At 34.5% G+C, this 18,106-nt stretch overlaps 3 protein-coding genes and 1 pseudogene across 3 annotated transcripts; all 4 read left to right on the plus strand.

Annotated features, from left to right (window-relative positions):
• The first annotated feature begins 840 nt into the window (after positions 1 to 840).
• On the plus strand, positions 841 to 3,113 carry LOC111294401 (GDSL esterase/lipase At5g18430-like). Its single transcript, XM_022887694.2, has 5 exons — positions 841 to 1,177; positions 1,286 to 1,413; positions 1,534 to 1,776; positions 1,869 to 2,121; positions 2,701 to 3,113. Exons 1-5 carry the CDS (start codon positions 937 to 939, stop codon positions 2,937 to 2,939), a joined length of 1,104 nt encoding a protein of 367 aa, XP_022743429.1. The 5' UTR covers positions 841 to 936; the 3' UTR covers positions 2,940 to 3,113.
• Positions 3,114 to 5,404: 2,291 nt separating this feature from the next.
• LOC111294640 (GDSL esterase/lipase At5g18430-like) lies at positions 5,405 to 12,188 on the plus strand (annotated as a pseudogene).
• Positions 12,189 to 13,067: 879 nt separating this feature from the next.
• LOC111294500 (GDSL esterase/lipase At5g18430-like) lies at positions 13,068 to 15,521 on the plus strand. Its single transcript, XM_022887817.2, has 5 exons — positions 13,068 to 13,326; positions 13,457 to 13,587; positions 14,051 to 14,293; positions 14,826 to 15,078; positions 15,159 to 15,521. Exons 1-5 carry the CDS (start codon positions 13,068 to 13,070, stop codon positions 15,389 to 15,391), a joined length of 1,119 nt encoding a protein of 372 aa, XP_022743552.2. The 3' UTR covers positions 15,392 to 15,521.
• Positions 15,522 to 16,213: 692 nt separating this feature from the next.
• LOC111295716 (two-component response regulator ARR22-like) lies at positions 16,214 to 16,977 on the plus strand. The gene is made up of 2 exons (XM_022889356.2): positions 16,214 to 16,474; positions 16,722 to 16,977. Exons 1-2 carry the CDS (start codon positions 16,241 to 16,243, stop codon positions 16,896 to 16,898), a joined length of 411 nt encoding a protein of 136 aa, XP_022745091.2. The 5' UTR covers positions 16,214 to 16,240; the 3' UTR covers positions 16,899 to 16,977.
• Positions 16,978 to 18,106: the final 1,129 nt, after the last annotated feature.

The following is an 18,106-nucleotide window of genomic DNA, read 5'->3' on the forward strand; positions in this document are numbered from 1 at the left end:
TTGATATATAATTTTATATTCAAAATTTTTTTGAATATTTTTTTTCAAAAAAATTTGCCGAAAATGAAAGTTCAAGAAGATATCTTAGGGAAGAAGAAGTGATATGAATGCTGTAATATCAATTACTAATTAAGCAGAACAGCAATGGCGTCTAGCCATTGTTATATCTCTTTGAGAAAGATAAAGTGGGATGAATTCCCCTTCCTTGAACTTTCTCAAATGTGCAAGTAAGCAGTAAATTGAGGAATTTCAGTTAATATTATTGAACAATGTTTTGTAAAGGGAACAAATAAGTAGTTATGTAAATAGAGTTAGATAGTGAATGACTACCCTATTTAAAATCATTTCATTTATTCCATATCAAATGAACAAATAGGTGATTGTTGAAAGTGACAAATCTTTTTTTTTTTCAATTTGAATTTATCAAAAATTAATAATTAATTATTAAAATTAAGAGTTTAATACTTTACTAACATAATATATCAGTTGGCGGTTGCGACAAATCAATATTTTTGGAAAGCATCAAGGATTGTAAAAGTTAAGTACATGGAACCAAAAACATTGCGGTAAGTTTTTACAACATTTTCATGTTCAAATGTTAGGAGAAAAAAACCTACCATTATGAAATTTAAGGCAAAGCTAACCAAATTGATTTGAAAGCCTTAAAACATTGAACTATATTCATTAATTCAGAGCATTAAAAGTAGATGATTCAATTGAATTGGGGAGAGGGTGAGGGGTTGGGTGGTCAGTGGTGACTTCATAGCATTGCCAAATACAACTGCCTGTACTACATTGCTTTTCTTTGTGTAGGCTATGTTTTTCTCCTTTAACAAGAGCCCCTACCTATATATAAGCAGTACCTATTCTTTGATACACATGCCAAGACAGTCTCCAATAAAGAGATAGCTGGGTATTATTCTCCTTTCTGCATCCATGGCAAACTCAGTGGTTCTTGCTTCATGGATGGTTTTAGGGCTTGTCATGGCAACCTCAACTACTCAAGTTGAAGCTGCCAGGGCATTTTTTGTATTTGGTGATTCTCTGGTTGACAATGGCAACAACAATTACCTAGCAACCACTGCTAGAGCAGATTCACCTCCATATGGCATTGATACTCCTAGTCGTCGCCCCACAGGCCGCTTCTCAAATGGCAAAAACATTCCTGATTTTATCAGTTGGGATTTCTGTTTTTCTTTCCATGTTTATTTTGTTTGTTGTGCTTTCAATGTTGTCTATGTCATGCTAATTGAATTGACTTAATGTGTGTGTGTGTGTGTATCAGGTGATGCACTTGGCTCAGAGCCAACATTGCCATACTTTAGTCCAGAACTGAGGGGAGATAGGCTACTTGTTGGTGCCAATTTTGCTTCTGCTGGTATTGGAATCCTCAATGACACTGGCATCCAATTTGTAAGTCCTGAAATTTCTTTCTCAATCATATAAAATCTACATAGTTCCATGGAAACGGACACAGTCCAAGCCCCATTTTGCCTAATTCTTTCCTTTTTTTTTCAAATGATACATTGGCAGATAAACATTATAAGAATGTTCAGGCAATTACAATACTTTGAAGAATACCAGACCCGGTTGGCTGACCTTGTAGGATATGACGAAGCACAGCGTATTGTGAGCGATGCTCTTGTCCTAATCACTGTGGGTGGCAATGATTTTGTGAACAACTACTTCTTGGTGCCCTTCTCTGCAAGATCTCGCCAATTCAATCTACCAGATTATGTTAGATATCTCATCTCTGAGTACAGAAAAATTCTAATGGTAAATTTCTTCCCCTTGGTTTTAAATTTGTGTCACATTGACTTACATGCATAAAAAAATGCATTTCAAAACTGTCACAATTTATATTGCAGAGACTACATGATCTGGGAGCTCGGAGGGTTCTGGTGACCGGGACCGGCCCGTTGGGTTGTGTTCCAGCGGAATTAGCCTTGAGGAGCCTTAGTGGTCAGTGTGACCCTGTGCTGCAACGAGCTGCAGCCTTGTATAATCCACAGCTGGTTGAAATGATAAATGAACTCAATAACGAGTATGGTGCAAATATCTTCATTGCTGCTAATACACAGCAACAAACCAATGATTTCGTTAGTAACCCTGGAGCCTATGGTAAGTAAATCCATAATTCAACATTTGATCACTCTTTATTTTTGTCACATCAAAAGGAAACCAACAATTAAGAGTAATGAATGAGGCATTAATTAGATATGAGATTGAGGAGAATTGATAGAAGGCAGAGAGACACTGCAGAATGGAGGCCAAGGATGAACAACAAAAAAGTATGATATTTTGTTGACCTAATTAAGAAAAGTACCCAAAGTTTATTTATTAGGGCAACCTACCCCACGTACAATCACTGTGAAATTATAATGAAAGCTACCAAAGATTTTGGATTTTGCTCCAAAATTTTCCCTCTCAAAAAGAAAAACACTTAATGAGGTTGGAGTAAGATCATGACTTGACTCTATTTCTCTTTAAGAGACCCTTTGCAATCCTTTATTTTTGGTACTCATTTTAGGTATATCATAATTAATTCTCAACAAATATCATGAATCCTGTAATTTCATAAACAAGCAGAATGATTCTTCTGGTGAAGATGATAAAAACCAGCAATGGAGATGAACTAAAAATCATATCAAATCAATGTTTTTAACATGATATGTTGAATGCTATACTTTTTCTGTGCAGGATTTACTACGTCAAAGATAGCTTGTTGTGGCCAAGGACCCTACAATGGTCTGGGATTATGCACTGTGTTATCAAATTTGTGCTCGAATAGAGACGAGTATGCTTTCTGGGATCCATTCCATCCATCAGAAAGGGCTAATGGGATTATTGTTGACATGATCTTGAGTGGTTCAACAAATTACATGAGCCCCATGAATCTCAGCACCCTCTTGGCTTTGGACTCCAACACCAGGACTTAGTTGCATTCTAACAAGGACAAGAACACCTTGTGTTATACCATTGTTGTTTCCTTGCCATGCATTTGATTACAATGTTGTTCCTGTGATTGGAATTAATTTCTTGATAATTTGTAATGTAATGTTTCAAACTGTTTTATTATTAATCAGTAGTTTCCTATTATTCATTTTTCATTATCTCTACACATTCAAAACCTCGAATCATATTATTTAAAAAAAAAGAAAATGAAAAAAAAATGATATTGTATCTTTAAAATCTGAAATTCCAATCATTGTTCTTTGCATTTGTCAACCATTCAAATCATATTAGTTAATAAACCTCACATGCAAGCTCACTGGAGTAAGGTAGGAAATTAATGTAAGTTGCTGTTCAGCATTTATTACAACAAAATTTTGTTATAAATGACTTATGAATTGTCTGAATAACAATAAGCTGGCATTTTTGTTTTTGGCCAATAGTAACTAACTAGCTTAAGAGTCAATATCGAAATTATTTTATTTACCAAACCAACTTATCATTTTCAAGTTTGATTTTATTTTAAATTTCAGATTTTCCCAAAATCTATTGAAAACTTTTTTTATGAATGCGATATATAGATGATGTGGAGATCCATATCCAATTTATGATATATTACCCATTTTAATTTAAAATTTTTACGGTTTTATTTTATAAAAAACATCTAATAAATATAAATTTTAATCTTTATATATGTCATAATAAATTTTTATAATATTTTGATATAAGAATGGAACATTACATGCAGAGAACTATATTACAAAACTTCAAACTTACTAGAAAATGAAAAATAAATAGACCTTATCGACCGACGCGGCATCTCATTACTTTGGTTACTAACATTAAGGATGAACATAGGCTAATCCGTAGGATGTTAATTGGCATTTCATATTTAATAATGTTTTTGGTCAATGTTCAAATCACATGCTATTTTCTTATATGCCGGGTTGGTAAAGCCACAAGAGACGTAAGGGATCCATCTTTGGCCCATTGTGAAATTAAATTCTTGCCATCTACCCTCTATCTGTTATGATCTTTTGCTTTTTGTTTGGTTTCTCATCTAATGGGTCAATCTTGATACTTTCATTTTCATAGTAAATATCACACCTTACTTGGTTAAGGAGAAAATTTTTTTTTGTCTGCAAAATGGATGCAAAGAAATATGTTCCAAACTCGAAAATTAATTAAATTAGTTACAATTATTTTTAGTTCAAGTTACGATAAATCCCATGGTGCCTTGTGTTCTTTATTTCAATAAAGATAGGGATAAAACTATAGCGTTTTGTTGTGCTTTTGCAATACCCAAGTTAATGTTCATTCTTTTATTTTTTTTTTATTTGAAGAAAAGAGTTCAAATTCAAAATTTAAAGAGGAACTCGAAATAAATGCATTTTTCACTAAATCAATTCATGAGTGCATTTAGTTCAAGCTTTAGTGATGCATTAAACTTCTAGATCCTCATACCTAAGCTCTTCCATTTGAACTCATGGAGGCCCACTCTTGACTCTTGACCAATCCTTCACTAGAGAAAATATTTTGGAATCAACACTAAATAGATGGCCTCTTGAATAGCCTCTTTACTTGCAATTTTAATTTGTTAGGTAAAAGCTCAATAATGACTATCTACTTCAACCTCTAACACCGTAGAATGTATTTTCCACCTCATCTGTTGGTGAATAGACTTGAAAATTCCACGTCCTGATCCATTGTGATTGGCTGTCATCAATGTTCATCATTGATGCCCATGCATATATATATATATGTATATATGTAGGAGAAAATGCCATAGGTTTTGATTTAGCAATTTAATTAAAAAGGTTTAATTAATTTTAAGGGCATCAGCTACCATTTACTTTTTTCTAAACATGTGCAAATATTAATTAATTTGCCTGGTAAAATTAACACATGTACAAAATCTCTCTTGATTGATTGGATGTCATTATTTATTGCGTTTTGATCTTTGCAATGACTGTGGGCGGTCCAACGGAAATAATTCTTTGGGGGTTTGGGGTATTAAGTTCAATTCAACTGCAAAAGCCATTTACACGTATCACATGGAAGCAAAGCTAAAAGTATTAAGGGCGTTACTACGAGATCTGTTAAAAGAGTGTTAAATTTTTAATTTTGTCATAATTTAATTTTTGATAATCTCAAATATAAAAAATGTTTTGCTTTTTCCTTCTCCATTGAATGAGTATATCCATATGGGAAAGAGTACTTAATTAATTGAACCAGAAGGTTCATTTGCTTTTGTCATGATCCTAACCATGAAAGCGAAAAATTATTCTGAACAACCAAAATTGTTTTGAAGTATGATTATTGGTCTACCTTGGTTACCTGCACCAACATATTGTATCTTATCAATTCAATTTTCTAGGCTAAACCAATCTGGTTTTGATTCCTAAGTAGAAGTTCGGAAACAAACAACTTCTGGTGTTGATATGATTGAATGATGATAAGAGAGAGAAATGTATTCATTGAGTTTGATGTTATGGCATATTATAGTTGGACTGTTGGAGTCATAAATGACTTACAGGGAACTTTACTGTCACCCAAATGCTTGATGATGGAACAGGCAATTGTCACGTGCAAAAGCAGTCACAAAGAGTCAGAAAGAAAAGAAAAGAAAAATTTTTCTATAATAGCTATAAGATAACTTTCTTAATATGAAAGTAATTCACGTACTGATCATGTCTGTTGCAGATTATTTTCTTTGCTAATCAAAGTTGACATTAATATTGAATTGGCAATCGCAGAATGCAGATTGATCTAGCATGGTGGCAAGTTTTTATCACCATGTTCTGGTATGGTTGCAAAGATATCAATGTCTATCCTAGGAACGATATTAGTATCTTAAACCATACGATAGTCTTTCATGACAATGCCCAATGGCACCCAGTGTTGAAGAAGATACTAGGACTTGTGGTGTTGTCTCGAGATTCAGCAACTTCATACAGCCAGGTAAGTGAAAATTAGGGGTTGCCGGGGTTTAAAGGGTAGGTGTTATGTTTGGCCAAAAATAGAAATTCTTGGATAGTTTTAGGCCTTTGTATTTGCTCTAGAAGCTGTTTTTATCCAAGCTGAAGCTTGAGAATTCTTTGTATTTGGTGATTCACTTTATGGTGGAAACAACAACTACCTTGTGACAACTGCTTGTGCGGGTTCTCCCCCTTATGGGTTTGATTACCCAACTGACAGATCAACAGGCAGTTTCTCTAATGGCCTTATCATCCCAGACTCATTAGTTAGGTTCCAACTTGAGTTATTAACTTTCCAACGTTGTTTGGTTGTCTTTGAACATGTATAAGTATTTAAGTCATTTCTGTACTTGTCTGATCAGGCCAGCAAATTGGTTTATCACAACACCAATTGCCATACATGAGTCCAGGGCTCAGAGGACAAAAGCTGCTTAATGGTGCCAACTTTGCTTAGCAGGGTTGGAATCCTTAATGACACTGGAATTCAATTAGTAAGTTTGCCGCCCTTGTTACTGAGGGTCCATTTGCCACAGCTAATAAATAGGAAGAATCTTTGGTGCTTTTTCTCCTACTGCATACATATTCTTATAAGCAGCAATAATTAATATTCATCGGCAAAATTTGAATTTCTATCCAAATTGCCTTTGGCTTGATATCTTTCAATTCTCATTTTAACTTTTCTTTTGTTTCATATAAATTTCCCTGTAATCCTGCAAAAACTTTGACTATATGAACTACTGTATAGAAGCTTGTATTCTAATTTGAGCTGTAACATAGAATTTCCAATTTGGAGGTAAATATAATAAGAATGTTCAGACAATTTGATTACTTTGAAAAATAAAGCAAAGATTGAGTGCCCTCATTGGAGCTGAGCAAACGTGCAGACTTGTAAACTAGGCACTTTGAAGGATTTAGAGCAGAAAACAAGAGAAACTAATCTGTTACTTGAAGTAAATTGGCTCATATGATCATGAGCTTCATTTCATTAATTTATAGGCTTCAAAAATACAAAAGTAGTTGGCCTAACAGCATGGGTCACCATGCACAGACCTATCATTTTACCTAGACTAATCTGCTGTCAGAAAGTTCCAGCAGAAATGCCATACTTAGTTGCTTCAACCACTAACACACTAACATGCTTCAACCACTAACACACTAACACTCCTCCTTGGTATTTCTGCTGGAAACACCAAGACTTTTCCTTAATGTTTCAAACCTTGCCTTTGGTAAGGCTTTGGTCAGAGTATCTGTAATTTGATCTTCTGACTTGCAATGCACCAGTTTCACTTCATTCTCAGCTTCAACTTCTCTAATAAAGTGATACTTGATCTTAATATGCTTAGTTCTTCCATGAAATACATGGTTCTTGACCATTGCAACTGCTGACTGATTATCATAAAAAATTTCTGTTGGATCATCTTACTTTTGACTCAAATCCAACAGAATTTTCCTTAGCCAAATTGCTTGATTAACAGCAGCTGCAACAGCTATATACTCTGCTTCTGCTGTTGATTGAGCCATTGTTCCTTGTTTCTTTGAATTCCAGCTGAACACATTTAATCCAATGAAAAACACATAGCATGAAGTGCTTTTCATGTCTTCATGAGAGCCAGCCCAGTCACTGTCTGTGAATCCTACCAATCTTGAACTGTCATTCTTCTTGAACCAAATTCCAAGTTCATTGGTTCCTTTGACATATCTCAACACTCTTTTTGCAGCCTTAAAATGCAACTCACTAGGATTTTGCATGAACCTAGAGAGTAAATTTACAGCATACATGATGTCTGGCCTTGTTGCTGTCAAATACAATAAGCAACCAACCAAGCTTCTATAAATAGAGCCATCAACTTTGTTAGCTCCATTTTCCTTAACAAGTTTCTCATTTTGAGCCAAAGGAGTGATGACTGGTTTGTAATTTTCCATCCCAAACTTATTCAGGATTTCATTTGCATATTTTCTTTGACAAATGAAGATTCCTTGTTGGTCTTGATGAATCTCCATTCCAAGAAAATAAGACATTTCTCCCATGTCTGTCATCTCAAAAATTTCTTGCATTTGGAGCTTAAAATCTTCCATAAGAGTTGATTTACTACCTGTCACCAGAAGATCATCAACATATAAAGAAACAATCAACAGATCATTACTGTTAAAAACTTTAATGTACAATGTTGCTTCACTGAGGCTTTTCTTGAATCTTAACTTCAGTAAATGATCATCAATTCTGGAATTCCACACTCTGGGAGCTTGTTTTAATCCATACAAAGCCTTCTTGAGTAGATAGACTTTGCCTTCATGTCCCTTGGCAACAAAACCATCAGGTTGTTCAATGTAGACCATTCAAGAAGGTAGATTTGACATCAAGTTGGTATATTTTCCAACTTTGCTGAGTTGCTAAGGCTAATAGCAGCCTTATAGTGTCCAACCTTGCAACTAGAGCAAATGTCTCTGAAAAATCAACACCAAGCTGTTGGGAGTAGCCTTTAGCTACCAATCTAGCTTTAAGTTTGTTGATGGAACCATCAGCATTCAACTTTGTTCTGAAAATCCATTTGACACCAATGATGTTTTTGTTACTTGGTCTGTCAACCAGCATCCATGTTTGATTTTTTTCAATCATTTGAATCTCCTCTTTCATGGCATTTCTCCACTCTGAAAATTTGACAGCTTCTTCAAAGCTTGCAGGTTCAAGAATGGCAACATTTAATCTTTGATAAATATCTGTGAGTGGTCTGATTCCTCTCACTGGTTCATGATCAATGATTTCATTTTCAAACATATAATCTTCTTGATTTTGGAAGCTTATCATGTTTGCAGCAATTTGCTTGACTGATTCTCCCTTTGATTTTTTCCAATTTCAGGCAGCTTGCTCATTAAATCTCACATTTTTACTTACAATCATCTTGCCTGTAAGTGGGTTGTAAGTCTTATAGCCTTTGGTGATGTTGCTATAGCCCAGAAAAATACATATTTCTGCTTTTTGATCAAGCTTGTCCCTTTTGATATCAGGAACGAACACATAACAGATGCTGCCAAAAATTCTGAGGTGGTGCACTGATGGTTTGCTTCCATTCCAGGCTTCAAAAAGAGTGTTTCCCTTCAAAGCTTTTATGGGCAGCCTGTTGAGCAAGTAGACAGAGGTATTGACTGCCTCTGCCCAAAATTTCTTTGGAAGATTCTTCTCAAACAGTATGCATCTTGCCATCTCCATGATTGTTCTATTCTTCCTTTCACTGACTCCATTTTGTTGTGGAGTGTAAGTTGTTGTCAGTTGGTGTTCAATTCCTGCAACTTCACAAAACTCATTAAATCTGTCAGATGTGTATTCAGTACCATTGTCTGACCTTATGATCTTGATTTTGCAGCCACTTTGATTCTCAATCCAAGCCTTGAACTTCCAAAATACATTTGCAACTTCAGACTTTTGTTTCATGAAGTAAATCCAACACATTCTAGTAAAATCATTTATAAAAGCAATGAAATATCTACTGCCATTCAAGGACAAGGTTCTCATAGGACCACAAACATCAGTATGAACAAGTTGTAATTTTTCAGTTGCCTTCCATGCATTGTTAATTGCAAATGGCAACTTACTTTGTTTTCCTAGTTGACAGACTTCACACACTCCAGCACTGACTTCAACAGTAGGCATGTTTAATACAAGATCATTTTTATGCATGAAATTCAATGCATTGTAGTTGAAATGTCCCATCCTTTTATGCCATAAAGAAGATTCATCATGTGAAGTAACATATGCAGAGGAGTTTGCTTCATGCCAATTCAAGGAAAAACATTTTCCTTTCATATTAACAGTAAAGAATTCATGGCCAGTGGGATCATGAATTATGCATGCCTTGTCTTTGAAGACTAAAAAGTAGTTATTTTCTAGCAACTGTCTTACACTCAACAGGTTTTGATCTATTTTGGGCATAAATAACACATCTGAAATGAGTTTGGTACCTGTTGGTGTCTCAACTGCCACTACTCCTTTTCCTTTGACTTCTATGAAATTACCATTACCTATTCTGACTTTAGAGGTGCAGGTCTTGTCTAGTTCTTTGAATATGTTGATATCAGATGCCATATGGTGTGTGCAGCCACTGTCAATGAGCCATGCACTGGAGGAGGTTCTGGTTCCATAGCAAGTTGTAACAAAAACTTGCTCTTCTAGCTGTTGTTGATTGTCAGTAACTCTGGCTTGTTAATCTGGCTGCTGCTGTTTTTTGTTTTTACATACCTTCTCCATGTGACCAAGCTGCTTACAGTACCTACATTGTATGTTAGGTCTGTACCAACAATATTTCTCCAAGTGAGTAGTCTTTTTACAGTGAGAGCATGTTGGAAATTTTCTTTTCTTTTCACTGTTTCTAGAACCTTGGTTTCTTTGATCTCCTTGTTTTCTGCCTTTGCTTTCTGTTTGCATCTTGTCTTTCTCCTTGGCTGTAAAAGCACCTCCTGTTGAATCCTCTTGTCTGATAGCCCTTATTTGCTCTTGAGCTTGTAGAGCATTGAACAATTTTGCTGGAGTTATCTTGGTCAGGTCCTTAGAGTCTTCAAAGGATGAGATTTTTGACTCAAACCTCTCTGGTAAGCTGACAAGAACCTTCTCTATAATTCTTTTATCTGACAGCTCCTCACCAAGTAATCTAATCTTGTTTACTATCTTCATGAGTCTGTCATTGTACTCCTTTAAATTTTCAGACTCCTTCATCTTTAAGACTTCAAACTCTCTTCTAAGATTCAACACTTGCATTTGTCTTGTCTTGTCACTGCCTTGAAACTCTTCCTTGAGCACATCCCAAGCTTGTTTTGCAGTTTCACAAGTCATGATTCTAATGAATATGTCATCAGAAACTGAAGACTCAATACAGCTTTTAGCCTTGTACCTCTTTGCCTTTTCTTCACTATAATTTTTCATTTGAGTTACTGTTGGATTTGCAGGAAGTTGTGGTGGTTCCTTCTCATTTTCCACCACTTCCCACAAATCAAAAACACTCAAATAAGTCTTCATTTTGACAGCCCATATCTGGTAGTTTTCACCAGAAAAAATAGGAGGTGGAGGTAAGGAGCAATTGCTTGAGGCTATTTAAGGTTGACAAAGGCTGGCTGGAAAGTGTTTGATGGCTTTTCACTCAATTTTTGGGACTCACAGATCCTCTAAGAACTTAAGGAATGCTCTGATACCAATTGAAGGATTTAGAGCAGAAAACAAGAGAAACTAATTTGTTACTTGAAGTAAATTGGCTCATATGATCATGAGCTTCATTTCATTAATTTATAGGCTTCAAAAATACAAAAGTAGTTGGCCTAACAGCATGGGTCACCATGCACAGACCCATCATTTTACCTAGACTAATCTGCTGTCAGAAAGTTCCAGCAGAAATGCCATACTTAGTTGCTTCAACCACTAACACACTAACACACTTGTTCTCATCACTGTTGGTGGCAATGATTTTGTGAACAATTACTACTTGGTGCCTACTCAGCAAGGTCTCTTCAATATAATTTGCCAGATTATGTGAAGTTTCTCAACTCAGATTATCGGAAACTTTTTATTGTGATTCCATTTCCCATCTTTACTTTCCAACAGTTTTTTCCCCTCAAATATGCAAGTGATGCAATGTCAGATGACTGCGAGCACGCCATGTTCTTGTGACAGGCACTAGACCATTAGGTTGTGTTCCAGCAGAATTAGCCATGAGGGAACAAATGGTTGATGTTCAGCTGAACTGCAATGAGCTGCGTCTTTGAATAACCCACAACTAGTTCAGATGGTAAATGGACTAAACAGAAAGGTTGCCAGTGATGTCTTCATCCCTGAAAATATACAACAAATGTGCAGGATTTTGTTAGTGACCCTCAAGCATATATTATGTCAGCTTTCCTACCATTCCATGCAACTATGTAATGATTTCTAGCTGGTAATGATCATGAAGCAGTTGCATTTTGGATTTTGACATGCATATGTTATGATTTGGCAGGGTTTACTACATTACAAATGGCATGCTGTGGGCAAGGACCGTATAACGGTATGTACAATGCTCTCCAACTTGTGCCCAACAGAGAGATATACGCATTCTGGTATGCATTTCCATCCCCCAGAGAAGGCAAACAAATTGATTGCAACAAATCATGATCGGCTCTACCAAATTCATGTATCCAATGAACCACAGCATCATTATAGCTTTAGATTCCACATCCTGATTGACATTTTTCGTTGACAACTTTCCAACTGATCTAATGCCAATGGATTTTGTTTAATTTCTGTGTCAATTTCTATTTGGTCTTGATATTTCAATGTGAAGTTCAAATTTTATCCGTAACTTTTGAAGAGTAAGCAATGCCAGACAGATTATTCATAAAACAAGTGACTCAAACGGAGAGGCATCTCATTCGAAATTTCAGAGAGTTGAACTAAGAAACAATTGCAGGAAAGCGAATGTACAAGATTACAGCGATATGCATCCACAAAATTGAGGATATTGATCAGAGAATTACTTCTAGATTCTAACTCTTGAGAAGATAATTTATGTACTTAAAACAACAATGTTTCCTTGGATATAAATGTTTGATAAAGCTATCCAAAACAGCAGAGCCATTTAAGCGTTCTAGCCTTCATTTGAGAAGGAAAAAGAAAGGACAAAAAAAACTGAAAGTTATCTCAGTGCCTTTTAAACAAAGCTTTATTTTAAGAAAGAATATGACTTCCTGCTATTTGTATATCTGTAATATGCCACTGGCACTGGTTAAAATGATGACCTTCAATGATATGCTTAATACACCAATTACATGGTTTATTTCCATTATTGATCTACACAAAAAGTCTGAAGTATCATATAAATTCATATCTTCCCTAGCCCGCTGTGACTGAGATCCAGTAGCCAGGACAGACAGATCATTATCATGAAAAATGCAACACTATCAATAAATTTCCTGATAAAGGTGCAATTCCATTTTCACATCTCTTGGCGGTGATTTAAAAGGAAGAGCAAAAGTTGGTATGAGTATACAACTACCAAAACAGCTTGCTTTTTGCTTTGTAGCTTCTCTTTAATTCAATGGTTGCTGAAATTCCAGCTCTATAAAGCAACCCCATTATTTTCATATTCCCACAGAATTCTTCTTTTGTTTCTTGTGATAATGCTAATGGCTTCTTCATCAACATTTTCTGATTTTTTGATGGTCTTGGTTTTCATATTGGCCTTGGGGAGTATTGTTCCCATAGCTGAGGCTCGAGGTCGAGCATTCTTTGTTTTTGGTGATTCACTTGTTGACAGTGGCAACAACAACTACCTTGCAACAACTGCTCGTGCAGATTCACCCCCTTATGGAATTGATTATCCAACTCGAAGACCCACCGGGCGTTTCTCTAATGGCCTTAACATCCCAGACCTGATTGGTTAAGTTTCTAATAATAGTCATAGTCATGTTATTGTCCTTGTTCTTTTTTAATTTTGTTATATTCTTGTCTACAGAAAATGAGGCAATAAAATGTATTTATTTAAGTCAATTGAATTAATGCTTGCCAGGTGAGCAAATTGGCTTATCAGAATCTCCATTGCCATATTTGAGCCCAGAGTTTAATGGGAGAAAGCTGCTTGTTGGTGCCAACTTTGCTTCAGCTGGCGTGGGAATCCTTAATGACACTGGAGTTCAATTTGTAAGTTAGCAGCTAATCAGCCTCATTTCTTTCCACCATAAAAGTTTATTTAAGAGATAATAACATGAATGGCTATGGACTGTAGTGAAACATTTAATGTAGAATCTGAATTTTAAAAATCTATAATGTGATATTTGAAATATAAATCTCTTAATAAATGTTGCATTTGGAGGGTTGTTAGTCAATTATGTGTCATCATTTGAAGTTAACAATGTTAGATATAAATATCATATTAATTAGCAGATCATTCATTATTTAAAAATTATATTAGAGATTTTTAAAGTTTAAATATCAGGTTAAACATTTTATTACAGTTTAAAGGTCATTTGTGATATTAATCTTTTATTTAAAAGTAGAAGATCATGCTATGCTTGCTTGAATAGATAGCCGTTTTTTAACAAGAAATGCTGCTATAAGCCAATACGACAATATGTCAATAACCCAAAATGTGTCACAATTACAGGTAAATATATTGAGAATGTATAGACAGTTGGAGTTGTTTCAAGAATATAAGCGAAGACTGTCTGCTCTCATTGGATCGAGGCAAGCTCATCAACTTGTAAACCAAGCACTCGTCCTCATTACTGTTGGTGGTAACGATTTTGTCAACAACTACTACTTGGTGTCCTACTCTGCAAGATCTCGCCAATACAACTTGCCTGATTATGTTAAGTTTCTCATTTCGAAATATCGAAGCCTCTTGATGGTAGTTTCTTTTTCCTTTTTTATTTTCGGTACAAATTGTCTTGCCCTGATCTGCATCTTTACCATGCACTGGCAGTCACATGAAAGTTGGCAACATTTTAAAGATGGTGGATATTATAACTTCCTTGTGTGAATAAGGGACAAAATTGAGGCTGAAACCTTAACTCAATTGGTTAATGTAGCAATCCTTAAGAGATGACATTTAGAAGTTTATGGTTCGAATTCTAACATCTGCAATCCCTTCCTTTATCCCCAGGCTGTAGCTTCTTTGTAAAAAAAAAATTGAGGTTGCACAAAGCACATGTTTCATGTTTGGCTTTGCAAGCAAGCAAACATCACTCATTTTCTGCTTGGACTTTTTTCTTTTTTATACTTAAACTTGTTAGGATTTGAATCCTAATTACTTGAACTAAGAATCGAACACTACCCATAACCACACGGTTGTGGGCTGCTTTAACTTTATTATTAGCTCTTTTTGGTTCTTCACTTATTTAACTACAAACCCTGAGTATTCTTCATCATTATTATTGCAGAAGCTATACAAGCAGGGAGCACGCAGGGTTCTAGTGACAGGCACTGGACCAATGGGCTGTGTTCCAGCAGAACTGGCTATGCGGGGCACCAATGGCGGATGCTCAGAAGAACTGCAACGCGCTGCATCCTTTTACAACCCACAACTTGTTCAGATGTTAAATGGACTCAACAGGAAAATTGGCAGAGATGTCTTCGTTAGTGCAAACACTCAAAAAATGCACAATGATTTCATTAGCGACCCTCGAGCCTTTGGTACTTCCCTGCCTTCCAAAATCTAAAACGCTACAAAATTATGTCTTTTCTAACTTGGATCTTTGTCATGTTTTGAACAGGATTTACAACATCACAGATAGCCTGTTGTGGGCAAGGACCTTACAATGGACTTGGTCTATGCACTCGATTGTCCAATTTGTGTCCCAACAGAGCTCTCTATGCATTTTGGGATCCATTCCATCCATCAGAGAAGGCTAACAGATTGATTGTGGAACAGATAATGACTGGCTCTAATGAGTACATGAACCCCATGAATCTCAGCACCATCATGGCCTTGGATTCTAGGATCTGACATGAACTTTTTTTTTAACTCTTTTGGTTCTTCTGCAATAACCTGTTTCTTCAACTGTTTGCTTTGTCGTGAATGTAATGGAATTCAGTGGATTCTAATGTTGGAATTGGACATGCCTTTGTAATGAATTGATGAGTAGTTGGCATCAATGCCTTTAACCTTTATCATAATTCATATCTAAAATAAAAATATAAAAAAAGTTTCTACTTTTTGCTTGGTTTAATGGAAATAATACAGCTTCTTTCCCTTTAAACCCGTTTTCATTGCTAAAAGCAAGACTGAACTACCAACCAAATTGTAGTTAAAATTATGGGATAATGGCGGTATTTTGATTCAAAGAAAAAAAAAAATTCAATCTTAAACACACAAAATTATTCAACATTTAAAATAAGAATCACATCATGAAAATCTTTTTTTTTTTGTTGCCAACGCATCATCAAACTTTAATATTTTGATTGAAGTTTATTAAGGTTTTATCTATCTACCAAACGCTAAAATTGATCCAAAATGGGTCCAAAGATTTATGAATAAAATGAAATGAAGATAATTGATTATATTTATTATAAAAGATTTTAATAAAAAAGAATTATAATTAAATTGATAAAAATAAAAAAATATGAATGATCTTCTTTTTACCTATTCATCTCTTAAAATTAGCATTCAAGTAAGCAAAAAACTAGCAGTGAGGTAATCAAATTAAGCTATGTATCTTCTTTTTACCTATTTACATGTTATTGCTTTAAGTTGAGTAAAATTTTCATGACTTCTTATAGCTAACCTTTTCTATGTTTGAAAGAAGCAGAAGGTTGAAAAATTGTGCTTGGAAAAGGTGCATCGAGTTCATTGAGCATGAATAAGGTTGATGGAGCTGAAGATATGGTTGACAACAGCAACAACTTCACTGTGCTAGTTGCTGATGATGATCCTCTCATCCAAAAACTCCATGAAATGCACCTCAAAAAATTTGGACTAAAGGTTCAAGTCGTTGAAAATGGAAAAAAGGCTGTTGATCTTTGCCATTTTGGAGCTACTTTCAATCTCATTCTAATTGACAAGGAAATGCCTGTCATGGATGGTGCTGAGGTGTGTATATAGTTTTCAAAAATCAATTTGCTTGGACTCTAACAAAAGTTACAAGCACATAATGAGATAAAAATTTCAAAGTTGGGGTTTACTCTTTATGATAATACAAGTAATGAGTCCTTCTGATCCTTGCTTTGTTGAATCGAAAGGGCTTAAACATTTCGAAAAAAATATTAATACCAGAGATTTGAATCTAAAATTTATTAACGGATAAGTTTAATTGAACATTTTTTGGTATATGTTACAGGCAACCAAGGAGTTGCAAGCTATGGGAGTGAATAGCTTGATCGTTGGTGTAACTTCCCGTGATTCACCATATGAGAAGCAAGCTTTCATGGAGGCAGGATTGGATTATTGCTTTGAAAAGCCATTGACTGCTGATAAGATCAACTTTCTTCTCCAAGAGCTCAATAAGAACAACTGATCATGATCAGTTTGGTTGAAGTTATTTGACCATGGATTATGTTACTTCTTAAGCCAAAAAAAACTTAAACTTTATGGCCTAAATATGACTACAAATAAAAATGCAAACCTCAATATGCTTTATATAAGCATACGTATATGTGTAGGTTTGCTCATTTAGCCTTTGGTTACTATAGTTTATGTGCTAGTTTCGTTTTCCTAAACTAAATTAATGGATAATGCCCTTTATTTTAGTAATTAATTCGGATATATTTGTCTAAATGATTGGCAAAATTTCCATGATTAATAATTAAAATAATTAAAAGAAATACTAGCCAAAAACTCCTTTTTTTTTTTTTTTCTTTTTAACCTCTTTGGGTGTTTTTTTCCTAAGATTTTTACTTGAATCATCAACCTTTATCCATCATGAATTAAGAATTAATGCAATAACCCAATTTGGAAAGTATTTTTTCTTTAATTTTATTATTTTAGATAAATTAGAAGACTAAATTTTAACCATTGTCTGAGGCATAAATTTGTGCACACTGATTGTAGTTTGGGGATAGGGAATATGGATATCAATAGATTTGAAATATATATTTTTTACAAAAGAATAAGCAATTTGAGAATAAAAAAATTATAGATGCTGAAATTAAAATCTTAAAAATAACTACATAAATTAATTAAATTAAATAATGAATTTGAAATTATTTTTTTTGCCAAAATAAATATACCATCTTAAATAAATTAGATGAAAATAAAATTTTATTTGAGTGTAAAATAAAAAATAAAAAATTATTTAGATACAATTAAAAAATAAAAATTTATTTAAATAAGATAACAAAGTTCAACTTTTTTTGTTACTCTAGTTTTATTTAATTATTTGGCTAAAGTTTCAAAATCAAACGCTTCTTCATAATAATACAAAATGGTTTCACACTCACACACTCAAAGTATCACGTTCCTTCAAGCATATATGCCTTATAAAAAAAAAAAAAATTGCCCTAAGCACCTCGAGGCAAATACGACAAATCATCTCGTATCTTTTAGTTGGATTTAATTATGTTTTTTATGCTGTTTTTACCCTCATATTTGTAATAATCTTTCTTGATTCTTTACCAGAAGATGTCATCCCACTCAAAAGGTTCCATAAGTAAAGCTTTTTTAAAAGTTTTTTAACTTAAAAATTAATGACCCATATGCTCATATTTGTTTCATGTGATGCTCTTC

Source organism: Durio zibethinus, chromosome 14, assembly GCF_047325235.1.
Source record: "Durio zibethinus cultivar Kanyao isolate XHJ-2024 chromosome 14, ASM4732523v1, whole genome shotgun sequence".
Classification (NCBI taxonomy): Eukaryota; Viridiplantae; Streptophyta; class Magnoliopsida; order Malvales; family Malvaceae; genus Durio; species Durio zibethinus.